At 43.9% G+C, this 20,578-nt stretch overlaps 1 protein-coding gene across 6 annotated transcripts in view; it reads right to left on the bottom strand.

Moving 5' to 3' along the window:
• The window catches only part of TLN2 (talin 2), a 419,612-nt gene that overhangs the window by 17,376 nt on the left and 381,658 nt on the right, over positions 1-20,578 (bottom strand). For all 6 annotated transcript variants that reach the window (XM_058541740.1, XM_058541736.1, XM_058541742.1 and 3 more), the window contains 4 exons: positions 18,153-18,338; positions 14,119-14,226; positions 3,328-3,433; positions 2,329-2,453 (listed from right to left, as the gene is read on the bottom strand). In XM_058541740.1, the coding sequence (XP_058397723.1) occupies positions 2,329-2,453; positions 3,328-3,433; positions 14,119-14,226; positions 18,153-18,338 (525 nt within the window). The remainder of the gene's footprint in view (positions 1-2,328; positions 2,454-3,327; positions 3,434-14,118; positions 14,227-18,152; positions 18,339-20,578) is intronic.

The raw sequence follows: 20,578 nt of genomic DNA, 5'->3' as shown, positions 1-20,578 counted from the left end.
TGTGCCACGAGCACCTTCTTCATGCTACACAGCCCTGTCAACCATTATTTTTAATAGCTGTGTACTTTTCCTTCAAGGAGACACTCAGGGCACATCCAACCTCTTGCTACTACAAACGAGGCTGCAAGGAACAACCTTCTTACACATAGAACTTTCCTCCTCTCTGGATTTTCTCCTTAGGGCAGCTTCCCAGAGGTGGGATTAATGGCTCAAAGGGTACATAAAAACCAAAAACTTCCCCAGTGGGACTGCACCAGCCGCTCTGACACTGGCTAGGCCCAAAGGACTGGAATGGACCGAAACTGTCACCCAGAGCCCACACACATTGCTTCCAGCTTAGTCGTGGCCATCTGACCCTGGAGAGGTCATTCGCCCCTGATTCCGCATCAGCAGAGCAGGGATGATAACAGTGCTGCCTTGTGGACGTGTTCCAAGGACCAGATAAGTTAATCCATGTAAAGCATCTAGAAGACTGCCTGCCATATGCTCAGCACTCAATTAAGGTGAGCTTTTTGCTAAGGCCATCAGCTCATGGGTCTATGGAATAATTTTTATTTCAGGCATTTTTCTAGGAGGTAGTAGATAAAAGTCCCAGAAGCATATTTTTGGTAATGGTGAGATAATTACTGCCTACTAAGTCTCATTGTATGTCAGGCACTGTGCTCTTAAATTATCTCACATAATTGTCATAACAACAATCCTATGGAGTAGTAACTCTAATAACTTTATTTTTCAGAATAAGAATCATGAGGTAAGCAAATGGCTGGACAGAGGGAAACCAGGATTCAGAGATAGACATAGCTCAGAAGGACCCTGCGAAAGAACAGAGGGAAAGGCATTGGAACAGGAGCGCCTAGAATATGGTGAAGTGTCCATGTTAACTTAGCACCAGGCTACTTCTCCAGGAGAAAGAGCGTCAGCTGTCATGACTTCAGTACCAGCAGACAGAAGATTTCCGAAGAGAGGCTACTTGTGGTAAATCAGATACGGAAAAGGAAAAACAAATTAAGCACAAAGCCTCTGCATCTCAGTCAATGGTTGCTTGCTTCTTAGTTTATGGCACATTTTCCATTCACGATTAACTTGATTTATAACGCAGAAACAAAGACATAACCAGAAAATGAGTTGCCCTATAGCCACACTTAGTTCTTAAGTTTGTTAAGAAAAATTCAATCTTAGACAACTCAAGACCCTCAGGTTATAGGCCAGTAGAGAGGAACCTGGTAAACCCCAAAATCAGAAGCCAAAACTCTTAAATTACATCTTAACGAGAAATTTAAAAAATGCCTTTACCAAGTCTAGAGTGATTATTAGGAGATGGGTTCTAAGAATTCCATGGTTTTAAGAATGTTCCCAAGCTGAATAGATTCACTATAAGCTCATGTCTATTTTACACAAAACATTGGTCCAGGCACTGCTTTTGAGTGATGTGGTGTATTCCAGTGCTCAGACCCCATCCTTTGGTCTTATAAAAAAAGGTAGAACTTTAGGTATACTTAAACTGAGGGACTCAACTTTTTTTGAGGAGAAGAGCTAGATTATACTTCCTAATGCATTTGGGTCCTTGGAAGAGAGGCGAGGTAACAGGTACCAGCAGGGACTTGCTTGAAATAGAAAGAAAAAGAGGCCTCCTCTGGTTCCACCATCTTCCTGTTGAAAACAGCCAAGGCGGGCAGGGCAAGAGGTTACAGCTTAACAGGGTTGGACTTTGCCCCTGGACAGCACCAGCTCACGTCCTTTTATGTAATAATTGTCCTCCCTACTGCTCAATCTTCAAGTATCTCTTTCCTTTAAATGGCTGTTTTTCTTAACATGTACTCATGATCTTACGTTCTAAACATTTATCTAGATGACAAACATAGATGGAGAACACACACCAGCCAATCAGTCTCCAGCATATACTGAAAAAGTGTTATTGGGTCCCCTTTTGAGGTTCACGTTGCCCTCTATTGATTTTAAGAAAAGGAGAGACTGAACAATACTCTTTTTCTACAAAAACCATATGGAAACCAGAAAATTGCAGGGTGACAATCTCACATTCAGTAACATGGACTTTCTATAGGAAGCATCCAATGCCTGCTTTATATATAATGGAACTAAATCAAGACTATAAAGGCCCAGGTTCTTCCTTTGGATACCCAAAGGTATTTTTCCGGGTGGTTAACCTGCAAGACTCACCCATGGGCTTTTTACATATCCTGTAAAAAGATGCTGGGCAGGTAGCGCAGGTTTGCAGCTTGCTAGTCTAACCACAGGGAAGGAGACAAGCTCGCTGCAGCACACCTAGCAGACCTATTGAGAGACAAGCAGCCACACGTGGACACTCACTTTTGGTTTTGCTCTTGGCTTCAGTTGCTCTAACTTCTTAGCAGCAGCCTCAATGGATGCTGCAGCCCCCAGTAATTCTGTTTCTGCAATGACGGTTGGGTCTTCTGGATCCACCCACTCTGTTCCTAAAAGCAGGCCAAAGAGGGTCATTCTTGGTAGCTGCAGACCGCAGGGCACTGGCTTAATTACAAACAGTTTATCTGGATTTACATGCAAGGAAGCTCCATAAGCCTACTGGCTGCATTGTCCTAAGGGATCTTCTTTCTAGCCCTCACTGAGATCAGCCGGGTGCGGGAGGGCTCCTGTCTAATCCTGGTTTTCTAAATCAGTTGTGTGTATGCACATCCCCACCATAGGAGCAGTCATCAACAACAGTTTGAAAACTCAAGATCTCATGGATCAAGGCCAGCTTGAGCCTCACTCTGACTACTAACTTAAAGCTCACAAACGCAAGTAAGCATCCTCAGGAGACTTGAGACTACGCTGACCACACAGAGATCTGCCATCCTCTTCTCCTGGGAACTCATGAGGAATAGCCATTCCCCTCAACCCAAAGGGAAATTGGTGAAAAAAACCTCTCCCTGGTGAGTTGACTGCTTCTATGGAACCATGAAGGAGTGTGCAAACAATGGACTCGGCACCGTGTTCTAAACATGAAGTACGTTATTTGAACGAAAATAAATATTCTGATGTAGAAAATGCAGATAAAAATAAATGGTCCAACTCTTAAAAGAGAAGTGAGCACTTCTAGATGGATTATGCCATTTAAATAGACATGATCAATACAAAGACTGGAGGAAAGACTTGCTTCAGGAGAATACTACTTTTTAAATCTAACTCTATTCCCATTTGCTTTAAAAGAGAGTACTTCACTGTATTCCTTCTGACTGCGTTTGCCAGAAAAAGCCTATTAGCTGTGTGTTTTCTCTGCTCAGTTCGCTGTACTAGCACTGCCTCTGAGTGGTGCCCCACAAGATGACACGAGAGAATCCAGCCTACCTTTCATGGCTTCCGCTGCCTGGATGAGCTCAGTCACGGCGCCGGCAACTCGCTTGGAGAAAGCAGCCAGCTGGTGCTTGAGTTCTGGGGTGGGTTTCTGAAGAATCTATGGGTGAAGAACAAGTCAAACGCATAAGGAAGATGGTAGCCATTGTGACAGGAAGCACACTCTTGTTGACGGATACCGAGTTGGACATCCTGGTTTTAAGTTGTAACTCTATCACCAAGTGACTTCAGAAACTTGGGGAAAAGCATGAAAGACTCATTGGCCTTCAGTTTCCTCATGTGAGAAATGAAAAGTTGGGAACCAGGGATTTCTTTAAGGTCCCTTCTGACATATTTCCCTGAGATTGTAAGGGAGATTAAGTCCTTATTTGTCCTTTTATTTGTACATAAAACAAATATACGCACACAAAAATTACCCAAAGTGTAAGAACACTCTGAGTGAACACAAAAGCCCGAGGCTACAGGTCAGCTTGTGACAAAACCAAAGGTGGGACCAGAAGAAATGTGTGACTCAGGTGGGGTCTTGGAGACAAAATTCCCAAGAGAACAACAATCTACTGATCAGGAGGATTGTTCCAGAAATAACAACCCATTTCCCAGGTTTTCACTGCAAGCTCTCCTAGGAGTAGTCCTGAGGATTTTCCTTCTTTTGAACTAGTTCAAAGATTTTCTAAATTTCTTTTTTTTATGGTCTTAAAAAAGATGTTGGAAATCTAACCTCCAATCCAACTTAAAGGACATCCCCAGCCGATTTCTTCTCAAATCCATTCAAGAATGGAACTAAGAAATGAGATGAGAGCTCCTTACTCTTCTCCACCATGGATTTACATTCTGACTTACACCATCTTGTTTCTGCCTAATTTTGAAATTCCTCTTCCAACATTCTTTTATCATCTCTTCTCTCTGCTTCCCAGTGGCAATCTTCAGATTTAGAAATGCAAAGACATTCAGGAGGAAAGCACAACTGCTGTCTCCCTATATGGACAATTTTGGAGCCTCTGAGCAGGGGACAAAGCACGGGCTTTGGAACTAGACAAACCTGTGATCAAACCTGGCTTCACCTCTCACTGGTTTGTGACACAGGGCAGATTACGGAGCCCCTCAGAACCTGTTTTCTCATCTGTAAAACTGGGATAATGCCTCTCAGGACTGGTATCAAGATCAAATGGAGTAACACATGACAAGTATCTTGCGCGATGCCTGGAACACAGTAGATATTCATTAAATGTTAATTCCCTTCTGGGTGTCCCACACCCTTTTTCACCTGGTCAGGTGTTGTACTCTTTCTCATGAGTCTGGGAAAGGTGTCTTTTGGACCCCAAAACTATAAGAGAAGCTTAGTAAAAAACCTGGAGTTGGGGGAGTTAATGGGGTTACATTTTGACCAGCCCCAGACACACCAGTGCACAGGAGACATTATGTTATGCACTTCAACTGATTAGGCAAAGATTTTTGAGCATCACTTCACATGCATCTGTCCCCGTCCTCCTTCCTCCTGTAATCTTTTAAATTTATTTTATATTTGCTACTGTTCTACGATTTCAGCTGCTCTGTTATTCTCATTCTTTTACCCTAGGAACCACACGTATCACTACGCAGATATTAGGAACTCAGTACAAACCTGTGAATGAGTGAACAAATGAATGGATGAGTAAAAAACAGATCAACACACTATTGGGACAAGTCCTAATACAATGGCTTCCCAGACCTGTTCCAAAACAACACTAGAATCATGGAGAGGTGGAGGGAATGGGTTAAGTGCCTTTTGCTTTCTAACACAGCCAGCCAGTGGGCAGGCAATTTAGTTAAGTGTAGGTTCTAGAGTCAACGTACCTGTACCAATGTACCTCTCTTTAACCCTCAGTTTACTTATCTATTAAATAGGCATAACAACAGTCTTTTCGTTATATAGTTGTGGTAAGATTGTATAAATTAGCATATAACGTATAATTCTATCAGGGCTATTAATAGAATTGGTTTGATGTACAGCCTGGGACCAGGATTTTTTATTTTATTTTATTTTATTTATTTATTTTTGTGAGGAAGATCGGCCCTGAGCTAACATCTGCCAATACTCGTTTTTTTTTTTTTTTGCTGAGGAAGACTGGCCCTGGGCTAACATCCATGCCCATCTTCCTCTATGTTATCTGGGACGCCGCCACAGCATGGCTTGACAAGTCGTGCATCAGTGCGTGCCGGGGATCCAAACTGGTGAACCCCGGGCCGCCGCAGCAGAGCACACACACTTAACCACTTGTGCCACCAGGCTGGCCCCGACCAGGATTTTTAAAAGTTCCCCAAGTGATTCTCTTATGCAGCCAAAGTTGTGAACCACTGCTGTAGACTTAAATAGTGGCATTTGCTACCACTTAATTGTAAAAGGCTTGTACCGTATTTGTCTGAAACAATACATGCTGTAAGGCCATCAGGTGAATAATGGTTATGGCTCAGGGTCTGAATAGCTAAGTAGTCCATAGGTTTTGTTAACTGGTTTCTCTACAGTAGTCAACACAACACGAATAAGCAGAGTTAAAGGCATGGTAGGGAGACTCATAGTAAACAGTGGAAGACTGAATGTTCTCACCTTAAGATCAAGAATAAGGTAAGTATGTTTGTTCTCCCACATCTATCAATATTGTATTAGAATTCCTAGCCAGTGCAATGAGGCAAGAAAAACAAATAAATGGCACACAGATGGAAAGAGAGAAATAAAATTGTCTTTGTTCATAAATAACATGAATATCTAAGTAGAAAATTCTAAGGCATCTGTAAAAAGAAAAACTTCTAGAACAACGAGTTTAGTGAAGACACAGGATATAAGGTCAATATACTAACATCAGTTATACTTCTATATACTAGCAATAAAAAATTGGGAATTCAGTTTTAAAAATGTAATACTATTTATAATAGCATAAAAAATTATGAGACACCTAGGGTTAAGTTTGACAACAAATGTGCAAGATCTGAATGCTAAAAACTATAAACATTGTTGAAAATATTAAAGAAGACTGAAATAGAGAGATATACCATGTTCATGGATTAGATGACTAATAAGATGTCAGTTATCCCCAAATTTCCCCCACAATCCCAGTCAAAATCCTAACAAGCTTTATTTTTTTTTTTTAGATATTGACAAGAATCCTAAAATGTAGATAAAATGCAAAGGATCTAGAATAGATAAAACCATTTTGAAAAAGAACAAAGTTGAAAGTCTTAAAATACCTGATTTAGAGACTTTATAAAATTGTAGTAGTAATCAAGACAACATGATATTGGTACACAGACATACAGATCAATGGAGCAACAAAGAGTCTAGAATCAGATTCACACATATGGTCAAATGATTTTCATCAAAGGTGCTAAGGCACTTTTAATTCAATGGGGACAAGGTAATTTTTTCAACAGATGCTGCTGTAACAATTGGACAGTCCTTTATAAACAAAATGTACCTTGACCCTTTCCCCACACCATATGCATAAATTAACTAGACATGGAGCATAAACCTAAATGTAAGAATTAAAACTATATAGAAGAAAACACAGGAAAATAATCTTAATGATTTTAGATTTGATAAAGATTCTCAAATAGAGGGCAAAACATGTAAATTACGCTTTAAAACCTTACAAAGCATAAACTTATGCTTTAGAACTTGAAAAACATTATGCTAAGTGAAAGAAGGCAATCACAAAAGACCACATGCTATATGATTCCATTTATATGAGAAGTCCAGAATAGGCAAATCTATAGAGACAGAGAAGAGATTAGTTTGCCAAGGGCTTGGAGTGGGGATAAGGGGCATGGGGTTTCCTTTTGGGGTGATGAAAATGTTCTGAAATTACATTATCATAATAGTTGCACAACTCTGTAAATATAGTAAAAACCAATGAATTGTATGCCTTAAACAGGTGAATTTTGTCATATGCCAGTTATAGCTCAAAAAGGCTGTTAAAAAGAAGAGACTCAACCTGGCAAGCAAACAAAAGAACAACAGAAAGCTGGTGAAGGGTAGCAGAATATGCCACCCCAAAACATGCCTCTTTGGCGTAAAGACTGTTTTGAGCTGATTTTGAGAAACAGCAGACACAGAAGAAGCTCTGAAAACAGAGTAGAAGTTTCCCCTTTGAAAGGGAAATTTACATTTATAAAAGAAATCTCCACTTGTAAGAGTGTCTCCCTCTCTGTACCAGGAAGAGAAGGTTGACTCCAAATCCCAAGAGAATCTTATCCATGGAGAAGCACTGACTTAAACCTAACAACAACCTTACCCACCTGTTCTCTAGGCTTTTCCTGGTCACCACCCATAACTGGCCTCCCCCACCACCTACGCGTTTCTTTAGCTGAAGATGGTATTTAAGCTGGTGGGTTAGGCCACCTGGGGAGGTACTCATTTTGTCCCTGGGTACCTCCCATGTACACATGTTAGTAAATTTCTGTTTGCCTTTCACTTGTTAATCTGTCTTATTACACGGGGTCTCAGGCAAGAACTCAGAAGGGTAGAAGGAAAATTGCTTTTCCTCCCCTACACTGGAATACAAATAACTTGACCTTTGTAAACAGAAACATTCAGTTCATCCTAAATGTTTAATATTTGAGATATAAGATATATTTTGGTTTTACTTTCATATTTATCCAAGATCTTTCTGCACATTATTTTCTTCTTTGTTTTCTCAATGCTCTGCAGTGCTGTTCTTTCTTTTTTAATAATATACATTTCTCTCCCCTCCCCCCAAGACATTGTTATGAAAATGAAAAGACAAGCCACACCCTAAGAGAAACTATTTGCAGAAAATACATCTGACAAAGAACTCGTATCTAGAAAATATAAAGAACTCAAAGTTCAATAATAAGACAAATACCCTAATAAATAATGGGCAAAAGATCTGAACAGACAATTCATCAAAGAAAACATACAGAAGGCAAACAAATACATAAAAAAGATACTCAACAATGTAAATGAACCACATTAAGATACCACTACACAGCCACTAGAATGGCTAAAATTAAAAAGACTGACCATTCCAAGTGTTGACAAGGATGTGGAGCAATCTGAACTCTCATACACTGCTGGTGGAAATGTAAAATAGTATAAGTATAACCACTTTAAAAAACAGTTTATTAGTTTCTTAAAAAGTTAAAAATATAACTACCCTATAATATAAATAGTCCACTTCCACGTATTTATTCAAGAGAAATGAACACATATAGGTACAAAGACTTGTATACGGAATGTTCTTAGTAGTTTTATTTGTAATAATCAAAACCTGAAAATGACCCAAATGTCCATCAACAGGTGAACAGATAAACAATTATGGCATATCCGGATGACAGAATACTACTTGGCAATAAAGGGGGACAAATTATTTATACACATAACATGAATGGAACTGAAAATACTGATGCTGAGTGAAAGAAGCCAGACAAAAAGGAGTACGTGCTTTATGAGTCCATTTATATAAAAGTCTAGAAAATGCAAACAAATCTGTAATAAAGAGTAGATTGGTGGTTGCCTGGAAATACTGAAGAGTAATGGATATATTCATTATTTTGATTGTGGGGGTGCTTTCACAGATGTATTCTACTGTATACTTTAAATATGTGTCTTTGTATGTTAGTTATGCCTCAATAAAGCTGAAAGAAAAGTTAAGGGTGTGGTGGGAGATTCACTTAAATCATCAAAGTGGAGTGATGAAAGACTCTTGTCTTTAAAAGAGCCTTGATGGAGAGAGAGAGGTACTTCTGAACACACTATGGCTCTAGGAAAGAGAATGGCCCTATGGTAAAGTATCCTATTCAGATAAGGCAGGAGGAAAGGAGTTCTATTTTTATTCTGCCATTAAGTCAATGTGATTTCTAACAGTAGGCAGTAGAACCAAATTACGGTTTTGCTAGTGGAAGCAAGGGTAATTTTAACCCCGTCAAAGATCTCCTATTGTGTTTTAGCAGCAATCTTGAACTGTGATTGCTGCAGAGGCAAAGCGGCTGCCTCTTGACCTGCAACACAAATGCTCTATGACAACCAGCAAAGAGCAAATGCGGGAGGCCCACGCTGCTCACATGGGCATGTTGAAAGCTTCATAGAGCAGCTCCTGGGGCAGCTGAGAGAGGGCTTCGCCTAACTTAGATCCCGTTGTTCAATGATTGCTAATTGGATTCGCCAAAGGAAAAGATTCCCCAAACAGGGGTTCTCAATTTGGAGTCTCTCAATTCCAAAAGGATCCAGCTGGGTCTGGGACCCCTCTTAACACTTTAAGAACATTTTGTGTGTATGTGCTGACGTCTCTTTGATGAGGGTAGAGGGAGGCAGGAGATGGGCTTTCAGCTCGAGGGGGACAAGATCCATAACAGGTTACGAACTCTAAAATCATGATAGTTATTTGTGCCTAGATAGAGAAAAAAGGAGAATGGATTGGTAAGGGATAAACAACAAGTAAGGATCTGAACCAAATAGGACAAAACATTAACAAAATTAGTTAATTATAGATGGTGGGCACAAGGATGTTGATATGGTTTTCTGTACTTTTAAACCTTTTCTAAAGTATAACTAAAATATACAAGTCAGTCAAAAAAGGTTAAGAATCCTTGGCCCTAAGATATTGGAACCAAACAAGGCTAAAGCAGTGTAATTTTCTCCCAAATTTAGTGGCCTAAACTTAAGAAAAGCAGTTCACGAAAGAGCCCCGAACCTCCTCCTTGTACCGCCTGAAAGTGACCTCAATTTATTTCTGTAAATTATTGGACATTCTCCAAACCTTAATTTCTACTTTTCTCTTTCCCCTTTTGTAAAAACTGGACAACCCTGTGGCCTTTCTTCCGCTTTCAGGAATCTTACTAATTCTCTTTAATCAATCAAAACAAGAGGTCACCTATCCAAGTGATCCAGGAGGACTATCCTAAGATCTCCTGTTACAGTGCCAACTTAGGTTGACTGTCTTTTCAGAACAGAGATGCTGTGGTCATCTGATTACATGTGGTCTTCCCATAAATACCAGAGAATGAGGAAGAGGGCAGGATGGGGTGTATGTGGGGGGGTGTGTGCGTGTGCGAAAATCTCTGGTTTTTAATTGCTTTGTTATTCACCACCTCCAAATAGCTAATCTTAATATTCTTCTACCCTAAAGATAATCTCAACACAAATCTGATGTCTTCTCTAAACTGGCAACTTGGCTTTCATTTTCTGATTTTGTCTCCAAGTTCCCTCAGAAATGGACACGAGTTTCCACGTTCATGCATCTCTCTTTTCCTCATCCCTTGTTCGGTCTCTACCGGCACTGGCCTCAGCAGTCTTGTGGCTCATGGGCCTCTCAGTGTGGAACAATCTTCCTTGTTCTTAGCCTCATTTTAGTGCAGATTTCTCCCAAGCCTGCTCTGGAGAAGGAGTTAGGGCTAATAATGTGAAACATGAACTTATCTTTAGCTGCAGGCTCAAGAAGACTACAAACGTCCACAGCTTAGGTGACAAAATGCTGTCACAGGGGTTCTGCAATTTTCAGTCAGGTACCAGTAGTTTTCATATGTTTATGATAATTCCCTGAAAATGGAGGTTTGTTTTCTTCCAGTATTTTTATTAGAAAACACCCTTCAAAGAGTATGTCTAGCTTTCTAAATAGGCAAAAATATATGAATAAATACATGATGCTATTTCATTCATATTTCCTTGGCAGTCAGAACCATCAGCACTTGTCACCAATAAGAGGGAAAAACACCCTTCCTGCAAAAGATGAGACAAATTCTGTATCTTATATAAAAGTAGTTTTAATGTCATTTAGCTTTTCTTCCTATTAATGATTTCATTTTAGCACCAGCTACCTTCACACCATAAACCTCAAAACAGCTATGGAGAAACAAGACATTTATTTCTCTACCATAATTACAGGTTACAATGATGATAACTATATGGAAAGATGAAAAGAAACTCAGGTGGCAGGCTTTTAACAGACACATCAAGCACCCAAGTTTGCAAAATATAAGGTTTAAGAGTCTTGTTTCTCTAGTAAATACAAGGAACAATTCATAACAGAAAATGAATCAGCTAACGTGAGCAGCCCCAAGGGAAGCAGACCTGGCTGTAAAGTGCATTGCTCTCACCTGGGCCCAGGAAAAGGAGGGAGTGGTTGCTTCCCCTCTCGCCAACCTCCGGCCCCACAATGAAACCTCCTGAATTACATGTGATGTCAGGTCTCCCTGCAGCAAGTGCCTTTCTTTCTGTTCCAGAAAAAGCTGCTGATTATCATTAGGGCTGATGCCTGACATAGTAATTAAGTGGCTGTAAAGCTGGGGTGTCCGAACGTGTGGCCTGGGAACGGCACCTAGATCTTCTCTAATCTTCACGGGAGCCTTGGACCCCTTGGCCTCTTGGGCAAAGAGGCCAACCATCCACTCTCCCCCTTGGGAGGCCTTGTCTTCTTTTGCTCACCAAAACGAGGTGGGCATGGAGAGGAGAGGTGAGAAAGAGAGAGAAAGTACTCTAGTGGAGGTGGCACCTGGTTCCCAGGTACTGGGAATGGGTCTGAAGTTGGCCAAGGAGGGGACCCTGTGAGGGTTCCATTTTCTCAAGACCAGCGCTGGCACCCACCCTTCCTCATGAAGCAAGCACTCTCTCCAGTATAAGCTGTCTTTTTTGCTGGAGAGTGAAACCAGAGATCTTCATTCCATTAAACACCTTAAAGCCTGTTGCCTTTTCATCCAGGTTTGTGGATTTGTCAAAGACACAGCTGGAGGTGGACCCCTACACAGTGACATTCTTGTTACATGGCTCATCAAGAGCAAAGGTGGAAGGCGCCAACCTGGAGGCCACGTGCAGGGGCCTGGACCTATGGATGCTGGGTAAGTTATCAATGGTGTACAGATACAGGCACAGGTGCTGGAAGAAATACAGTTTAACCCAGAAGTGGAACTGAGGGAAAAGGGAGAAATGAGGATTCCTCATTTGAATAATAATAGGACCCCAGTATCACCTCCCTTCCAACAAATGAACAAGACAAAAACAAAAGCGTGAGAGACAGAAAACAAGGAGGAGAAATGGAGTGTTGGGAGAGAGCCCCCACTTAGGAAGCTGCAAGGGGGCCATTGCTGCAAGCCCGGCACCACCACTCAGCTGGGAGCGGGACCTTCCAGGTGGATTTAATGAAGCAGGCAGCAAATGTGAGCTCAGCCACAGCCCCGGGGTTCCCAACATTCTCATTTAATACTTAATAAAATGCTGGTTTAACACCCAAGGAAACGGGCCCAGATAAGACAGGGGCCATGCAGCTATTTATGTGGCAGAGTCAGGATTTGAACCCAAGGCTTCTAAACCTAAGCCTATACTCTCAAATGTTCAGATATAACAAGGTTCCATGTGACTAAGAATATATCGTTCCATGAAGAAAAAGATGTCTTTTGGAAACCTTGCTGGCTTCATTTTTTACTCTGAATTTTCTGCTAGGCATGCTCACGGACTGAACACTTAACTATATCCTAACATAGAGAGCTGGTTTGGCTGGAGCAGCTCATGCCTGTGAACACTGAGTGGCCAAGATGTTCTTTTTTCTGGCCTACGTGCAATACACTGGTTTCTATTCACAAGAGTTCAGGCTTTTGGAGCCCAGTGTTAGTAACCCCAGACTGGCTACTCTCAGAAAAGTCACCTAGGTGAAGAATAAGTCATGTTCCCTTGAAAGACCTAAAATGCTTAACATCAGAAGGTAAGTTAATTTAATTTTAAGGAGAAGGCAGCGAAATGTGAGAATGAGCACAGAGCTGGGAATAATAAGAATTAGGATTTGGTCTCAGGTCTGTCCCAGTAGCTGGGTGACCTCAACCAAGGGGTCAAACTTCTCTGGATCATTCCTTTGCCCTGCAAGCCTCAGGTGGCTGTGCAAGGACAAAATGAGAATAATTTCAATGCCCAGCAAATGAAAGGCTTGACAGCCCTCTGTGGTCTGTGGGACCTTTTTGTTTTTTTTTTAGGTTTGAGAAGGATCAAGGGCAGTGATGGGAGGGGAGACACCATCAATTCTCTTCTGGCCGAGTCTCTGACTCCTGAACAAACTCTCCCGGGGCCTGCCCCAGATCTCCCAAGATTAGACAGAGACAGAGACAGAGACACACCAAATATACTTTTTGGTTGCCCATGGTTTGGCCCTTAGGGTCTGGGGGGAGCCAAGCCACCCTAGGAACTGGGAGTCGGTGCAGGCCTGAGGCTCCCGTGTAGGCCGTCCGCCTGGCCATGACCACCGCATCCCCCGCCAGTGTCTTCTGTATCAGCCTCCTTGCCCAGCTCCACGTGGGCACGCCAGGCTGGCAGAAAGTCATCAGAGGAAGGGAAGTGTCACTCAATGTGGTCTAAGCCATTCATTCAAGGACTGGAAGAAGTCACAAGAGGCTCGCAGGTCACCTGTGGCACTGGCGCTGTTTCTCCCTAACTTGCCACGGAGGCTGGTGTGGCTGTTTCAGCAGCCTTCCCTGTCCTCACTGGATGGACTGGTGTCTTCCTAACAGGACCTCCCGATTTTGTCAGTGGTGGCTCTGCCTATCCCACTCTCTTCCATGCTAATACTAGCCTCACCTCTTTGGTGTAATGGGAGGGCTGGGCTCTCCTGGATTCTAACTGCAACTTCCTCCAGGCTATGCTTTTATGTCAGAGCGCCAGAGCAGTGCAATGCAGGAGACTTTGCAGCTCAATCCAGTCCCAGCCTCTCAAGTGGAGCCTGCACAGTGCTCTAAGAGGAGTTTTCCCGAGGAAAGGATGGTCTGCACCAGAATCAGCTCTTCCCCAGCCCTGGCCCGCCCCACGCCCCTCCTCACCACTAAGACATGCTCGAGAAGGTCCAGGTAGCCGAGGGTGCACTCCGTCCCGTACCGCAAGGCTCTGGTGCGCACCTCCTCGCTGACGTCAGGGTGGAAGGATGCTTGCTGGAGAGAGAAAGGAATGTTGACGTCTCAACACAGGAAGAGCCAGCTGGTGAGTGTACTAGGTGGTGAGGGGGTTGTCACCTGCCCAGCAGTGTTGTGCAGCCCTGGACTCAGAGGCAGGAAACCTCGATTCTGGAACTCCCTCTCCCTTACCCTCAGTGACCTCCCTCATCAGAAACCTTCCCTAGCTCCCTGGATAGAGGTGGTGGCCCCTCCACACTCTCCTGCCACCTCCCACCTGTCCCCACAGAGGGTTCTCTGATACTTTGGGTCTTGCCTTTTTTAGTGTCCTGGGGCCGGACAAAGCAAGTGAAGCTGGTCCTGCTTTCCTTCCTTTCTCCCTGCCCCCTTTTACTGAAATGTAAGAAATTCCACATGCACTAGAAAGTCCAGGAAAGATTCGTGATCTGGGCTTACAGCAGGAGATGTGCTGCCCCAGGGCCAGCCCACCTTTCTCCAGCAGCGTGAGGAGTCCTGGAGACCCCTGTCTGCTCACAAGCTCATCATGCCCAGGTCCTCACTCCGTGGCCTGACCACACTGCAGTCACAGTGAGTCTCCCGACCAGAGCCCCTAGGCTCCTGGGAAACTTCAGATAAGGAGCTCCCCAGTACCCTCAGAGGCACCATAAATAACTCATCCCACATTACACATGTCGAGATAAGCAAACCAGGACATATGGTTAACACAGCATCCTGTGCTTTTTTTCTTGCTCTTGTGACCTGCCGACTTGAGTCATTCATAATATATCATTTCAGATGACACACCCACTCACGGGGTTGCCAGATTAACTACAGAACACGTAGTTACATTTGAATTCTGGATAAACAATGAAAAATTTTTAGCATAAGTATGGGACACTCTATTTTTTATTTGCTAAATCTGGCAACCCTACCCATTTAGCCTTTCTTCCTTCTATAGCCTCACTCTGGAAAGAACTTGAGGGGCTTATGAGAATACATAAAATAGAAAACTGCAAATAAATCACAAATCAAGACAAATACAAATCACACATTAGGATAAAAGGTCAAGGCAGAAGGAGCAAGTGACCAGCCTCCACGCTCCTTCCTAATCCCTAGGGGTACTGGTGGGAACACCTGTGGGCTCTCCCCTCACCTTCCCCCTAACATCACCCAGAAGGAGTGGGGATAATTCCAGTGGCCAGCATCTGTCATTTAAGAGCCCAGTTTTACTCATCTGAAGACTAACGAATGGGCCATGCCTTTAACCACTATCATGTTTTACTCATCCTCACTCATGTCTCTGCAAGTGTGAGGACAGATCCTACGTCTGGTTTGATGAAACACCACCACGGGGACACATGGGCTATGAGGCTACTCATTGTCACTACTCCATAGGTGATGTGCAAGGCCCTCATTGAGAGCTGTGTGGGAGCTGAGGGTGAGGCACTCTTCTCCACGGCTGGTGGTTCTGTAACTTGGTAGAACCTCTTAGGAGAGCAATTTGCCAACAATTAAAATGTCATACTATTTGATCCTCTAATTCTATTTCTGGGAGTCTTGCCTAAGGAAATTATCCAAAGCATAGCAAAAACAGATATGCCCAAAGATGTTCATTGCAGTAAAGTTAATGATTAAAAAAAGTGCAGAAAATCTAAATATCTGGTAATGGAGAAAAGATTATATTCATTAACAGAGTATTTTGTGGTCATTAAAGAGTCAATTATAATGACTCATAGTAACAAAGAAACAGCCATATAACACTAACTGTAATAATAGACATAAAACTGTATCTAATGTAGACATACACACATGAAGGTAAGACCAGAAAGAAACAGACACTAGAATTAACTTAGGTTGTAGGGAAGTCCTCTGTCCCCACCTGAGGAATTAGTGTAATCCTCCCTTTCTGATAAAATGAGCCAGTATGGAACTTACTGCCCTTTCATTTTGCCCCGGCTACCCTGCTCAGCCCCAAAGGCAGTGCTCGGACATGGCAACTTGGCCCTCTGCTTGGTATGTAAGTGTTCCTTCTGGATCCACCACTCGGCCTCCCTGGCATTCTATATATTCCTTATCGCAAGCATGCTGTTTCTGGCAAGCTGCCTCATTTCTTTTCTGCAAAGGGGTGGGGAATATGGGAGAACAAAGGAAATGCAAATGTCAATAAGTCTGTTAAATAAGTCCAGTCCTAACAGGAGTCTCAGGGCTCAGTGGTGACACCTGTCGTCAAGTCTAGCTTCTGTGTGTGAAGCTCTGGCTGTTATTTTTCCTGCAAAATCAGGATGGTCTGATCCAAAAGCGAGATAACAGCGAGGACCTGAGGCTGGACAAACAGCACCTGTACTTCAATCCTTAACCCCCTCCCCTGAAAACAGGGGGATGTGTGTTAGAAAGAGACTTGAAAATCTGAGCTGCCTTTCATTTCCACTTGAATCATTGTCTTTTCTTCTGTTTAACTTCCCCTTTCATTTCACGTCTGTAACATGGAGACAAAGTACCACAGTGACCTTGAGTAGTATGGCTGGGAGGCCAGGGGCAGCAGACACAGATTGGCCGTGAAATCAGAAGACTTGGTTTCAGTTCTGAAAGAACTGATAGTGAATAGCTGTGTGACCTTGGTCATGCCACTTAATCTCTCCAAGCCTGTCTCATCATCCATCAAATTAGGGTAATTCCCCTTGCCTTTCTTATCTAGGATCAAACGACAGAATATACATGACAGCCCTTCCCAAACTATGGGCGCCCTGCATGGACGCCCTGATGGCATTTGGCCGTATTTTGCTCCTCCTTTGGGAGTTATCACTTCTGGCGGGAGATTCCATCAAGCACAGAAAAATAGCAAATACTGTGGCCTCAGAAGATAGTCTACACTGCCTGGCCCAGAACACAGGTCCTTCATGAAAGTGGCCCTATCACCTTGCCACCTTCTTCTCCCCACCTACCCCCTGTGCTCTACCCTCCGTCACACCCAGGAGAGCAGTAAATGTGGTGTTGTCTCCCACACCAGGCCCTTGCACACCCATTCCTTCAGCCTGGTTGCCTCGCCCTCCCTCTACCCAGTTACCTCCAACTCATTCTACCCCATCTGAGGAACCCCGGAGAAGCCATCGCTTGGACCTGGCACCAGCTGCCCCCACAACTCACTTCACTACAAAGAATGGCCCTGTCCCCTCAGACCCCAACTCCTGTGGTTCATCCCTGCCTGCTCACCATGGCGAGGGGTTACCAATTGACCACCGAGCAGAAGTCAGAGGCCCTGGGGCAAGGCTGTTCCTAGCAGGGTGAAGGGCTGGGGTGGGGGTGCTCAATGGGAGGTAGGGGGATAGGGTGCTCTTAGGGCTCCCTTTCTTATTGGACAAAAAATAAAGGTTGTAAAGCTTAGGTTTCCCCAGCTCCCTCACCAAGCATGGGCTCAGGGCAGCTGCTCAGGTGGCCACCCAAGGATCAGAAGAGCTTCTCCAAGACTCTGGCACAGAGAGCAAAAAGGCAGTGCCCCAGTGTTCCGTCCTGTTCCTCTAACTCACTTCCTCACTCAGTTACGGCAACACCCTTCCTAGCACAGTATGGCTGGCCTCCGGAGGCAGGAAAGGGTGCAGGCAGAAGGGAGATGCAGTTTTCATTTAGAGGGCCTGGAACAAAAGCCACAGTCCCTCTACTACCATCACCCTGGCCTCCACCACACCCTCCGTAAGGTGGCCTGCCTATTTAGGAAGAACTGAGAGGAGAAGTGGGAGGGTTAAGTCAGCAGGCCAACTCCATCGTCTCTCAAACGCAAAACTACCCTAGAGAGTCATTTCCCACCGGCTGATGCGTACATGCCCTCAGCATACATTTTATACAAAGTCTAAGGTATTGGGCTGCGCCCTTCTACACAGGGCCGGCCCCGCCCCTTGTCCAGGCTAAACCGCACACTCAGTCATGACAGAGCACTATCTCTCCAACCAAAACAACGCCAAGACCTTTACCTTGCAAGCCGTCAACATATCGGCCACAGCTTTGCGGCTCAGATTGGCAGTGGCGATCACATCCTCCTGCCTACAGGAGTTCCCAGCAGCCACGGCTTTGGCTGTTGCCATGGTGATGCCTTTCGTCATCCTTATCGATTCTTCAGGTGATGATGTCTTTTCAGGTACCTCTTTTGACTGGAACACCTGGAAGTTAGAAATAGGTGAAAAAAAAAAATCAAAAAGGGAAGGACAAAAATAATTCATTCTTCTCCGACCAGGCTACAGCTCAGTGTCTGAAAATCGAGCTAGCAATGGGAAGAAACTGTCAAATGGCAGGAAATTAAATTTCTAATTAGAGCACTGTAATATCATTCTTGCTTTCAAGACTCTAGCATGGATAAGCCTCGCACACCTGTACCCGGCATTCACAGGAACAATATGGTGAGGGAGACATATCTACGGCATTAACCCGTTTCTCTGCAGAAACTGATACTCGGTATTTGAGAACTATCCTGGGGAGGTGGTTGTGCCACTTCCTGGTCCTTTTGCCCATCCCTGCTGGTGCTTCAGCAGTTCCCAGAAACTCTGCAGTCCCAGTGCTGGTTCTCGGGCAGGACTGATCTGGACCCTTTACTCTGGACTTACCTCTCTTTTTCTAAGGGGCTGTGGGGCTGGGGAAATTCAGTTTCTTCTATTCTTAGCCTGTCTCACAAATATAACTGCATAATTGTACAGAGGCGTTCATGTTGAGTGCACCACGGTGACACTGTGAATTATTTACCAACACACATACACACACACACCCCTTTACAGAAGCTGAAATAAATTAACCATGGTAAGTGAAAATCCTACTTTAAAGTTCTACCTGTTAGTCAAGCTAGCTGTGACTGCTTCAAGCCCATCTGTCTTGTGTCTGTAACATGAGTGATTGGTGCCCTGCTGTGTGCTGAATGTGCATGTGTGCCTGCACATGAGGACTCCCAAACCAGTTGGGGCTGCTCTGTCCTCAGCCACGTTTCAGTAGGGAAGTTTTCCCCGAGGCAGAAGGGAGGACCTAGCCAGCATCCCTGCCATGCGCCAACCAGTGTCAAACATCACACTCCCCCTCAAAATCGACAGCTGGAATTAAGCTGCCCAGAACCACCCCTGAATGCTACAGTGGGGTGAACGCCACATGTCCAGAGCCCTCCACACTCACATGGCCCTCGGGGCACATGCTCCTTTGGAAACCTCCTATGTCCATGGAAAAACACAATCTGGGTCAATTCTAAACCACATTGGTATACTAAGGTTGACCATGTGTCTGTAATTTCCCAGGAAAGATCCAAATTTCAAATCTCCTTCCATTGCCAACATTTGGCCCACCCACACCTGTCAGAACATGTCTAGACTTTTGGTAGGAAACACCCAGCCCACCCACACCTGTCAGAACATGTCTAGACTTTTGGTAGGAAACACCCAGCCCATGTAGGCAGGAGAAAGCCAGGCAGCAGTGCTCAAGGAAGCCACTTGTATTTTTAAGTTTCTCCTTTCTGTGAGAACTAAGCCCAACACCAAGGCTGGAGTCGTTAAAAACAGGACAATAGACCCCAAGGCTCCATAACCAAAACCAATAGAATTGCTCACTTCTACTGCTGACCTTGAGGGGCTTGTGGCCTTCACAGATGACTCTCTAAAGATGCAGAACAACTGGCAGCAAAGGCAGGTCCCCCATTCCTCCCTCCAAAAAAGAGGTTGAATCTGTGACCAGACATCTTATTAAAAGGAAATCTCAGTCTGAAACCATTCATTTTCAGCATATTTCTATTTCGAAGGATGAGGATGAGTCAACCCACAACTGTCATGGGATAAAAAGAGCAGTAGATAACATCCATATCTCGTTAACACCAGGACACCCACATGCTATGATGTTGGAACCCAGCAAGAAGGAACACAGGGTCAATTTCTCTGAGATCAGACACCTCAAACAGAAGGAAGGTGGATTTGAAAGGGAAGTGTCATGGGTAGAGGCCTCCAGGTTTTTCTAATTGCGAACCTCAGACTCCAAAATCCACGTGTGCAGCAGCGTGAGCTGTTGCCGAAAGCAATGGCAATCGATGGGGGCTGTGTGTGGCTACACATTATACACGCCATTTAAACAAGGTGAGTGCAAATAGCCATACTGAGTTTTCTCTTTGCCAAGAATCTTTTGTAATGCTTTCCTTTCACGCTGCAATTTTAGTGAAATTAAACCTGGATAGTCATAAGTGATACATTTCTATTAATTTCTTAATTAGTTACAAATTGATCCTGGCCAAACTCCGAGGTGTCAGTTACACATGGGGTGTCATTATACAAAGTTACCAGCAGGCAAGTGAGTGGGCCTCCCCAGCTCAGGTGCTCCAGGTGAAAAACCTCTTTATGCTAAAAATCTCTGGGAAGTCTGCACTGGGGTCAGCTGTTGG

Source organism: Diceros bicornis, chromosome 5, assembly GCF_020826845.1.
Source record: "Diceros bicornis minor isolate mBicDic1 chromosome 5, mDicBic1.mat.cur, whole genome shotgun sequence".
In the NCBI taxonomy this organism is placed as follows: Eukaryota; Metazoa; Chordata; class Mammalia; order Perissodactyla; family Rhinocerotidae; genus Diceros; species Diceros bicornis.
The sequence above is the reverse complement of the archived record's forward strand: the minus strand, read 5'-3'. Positions and strand labels throughout refer to the sequence as shown.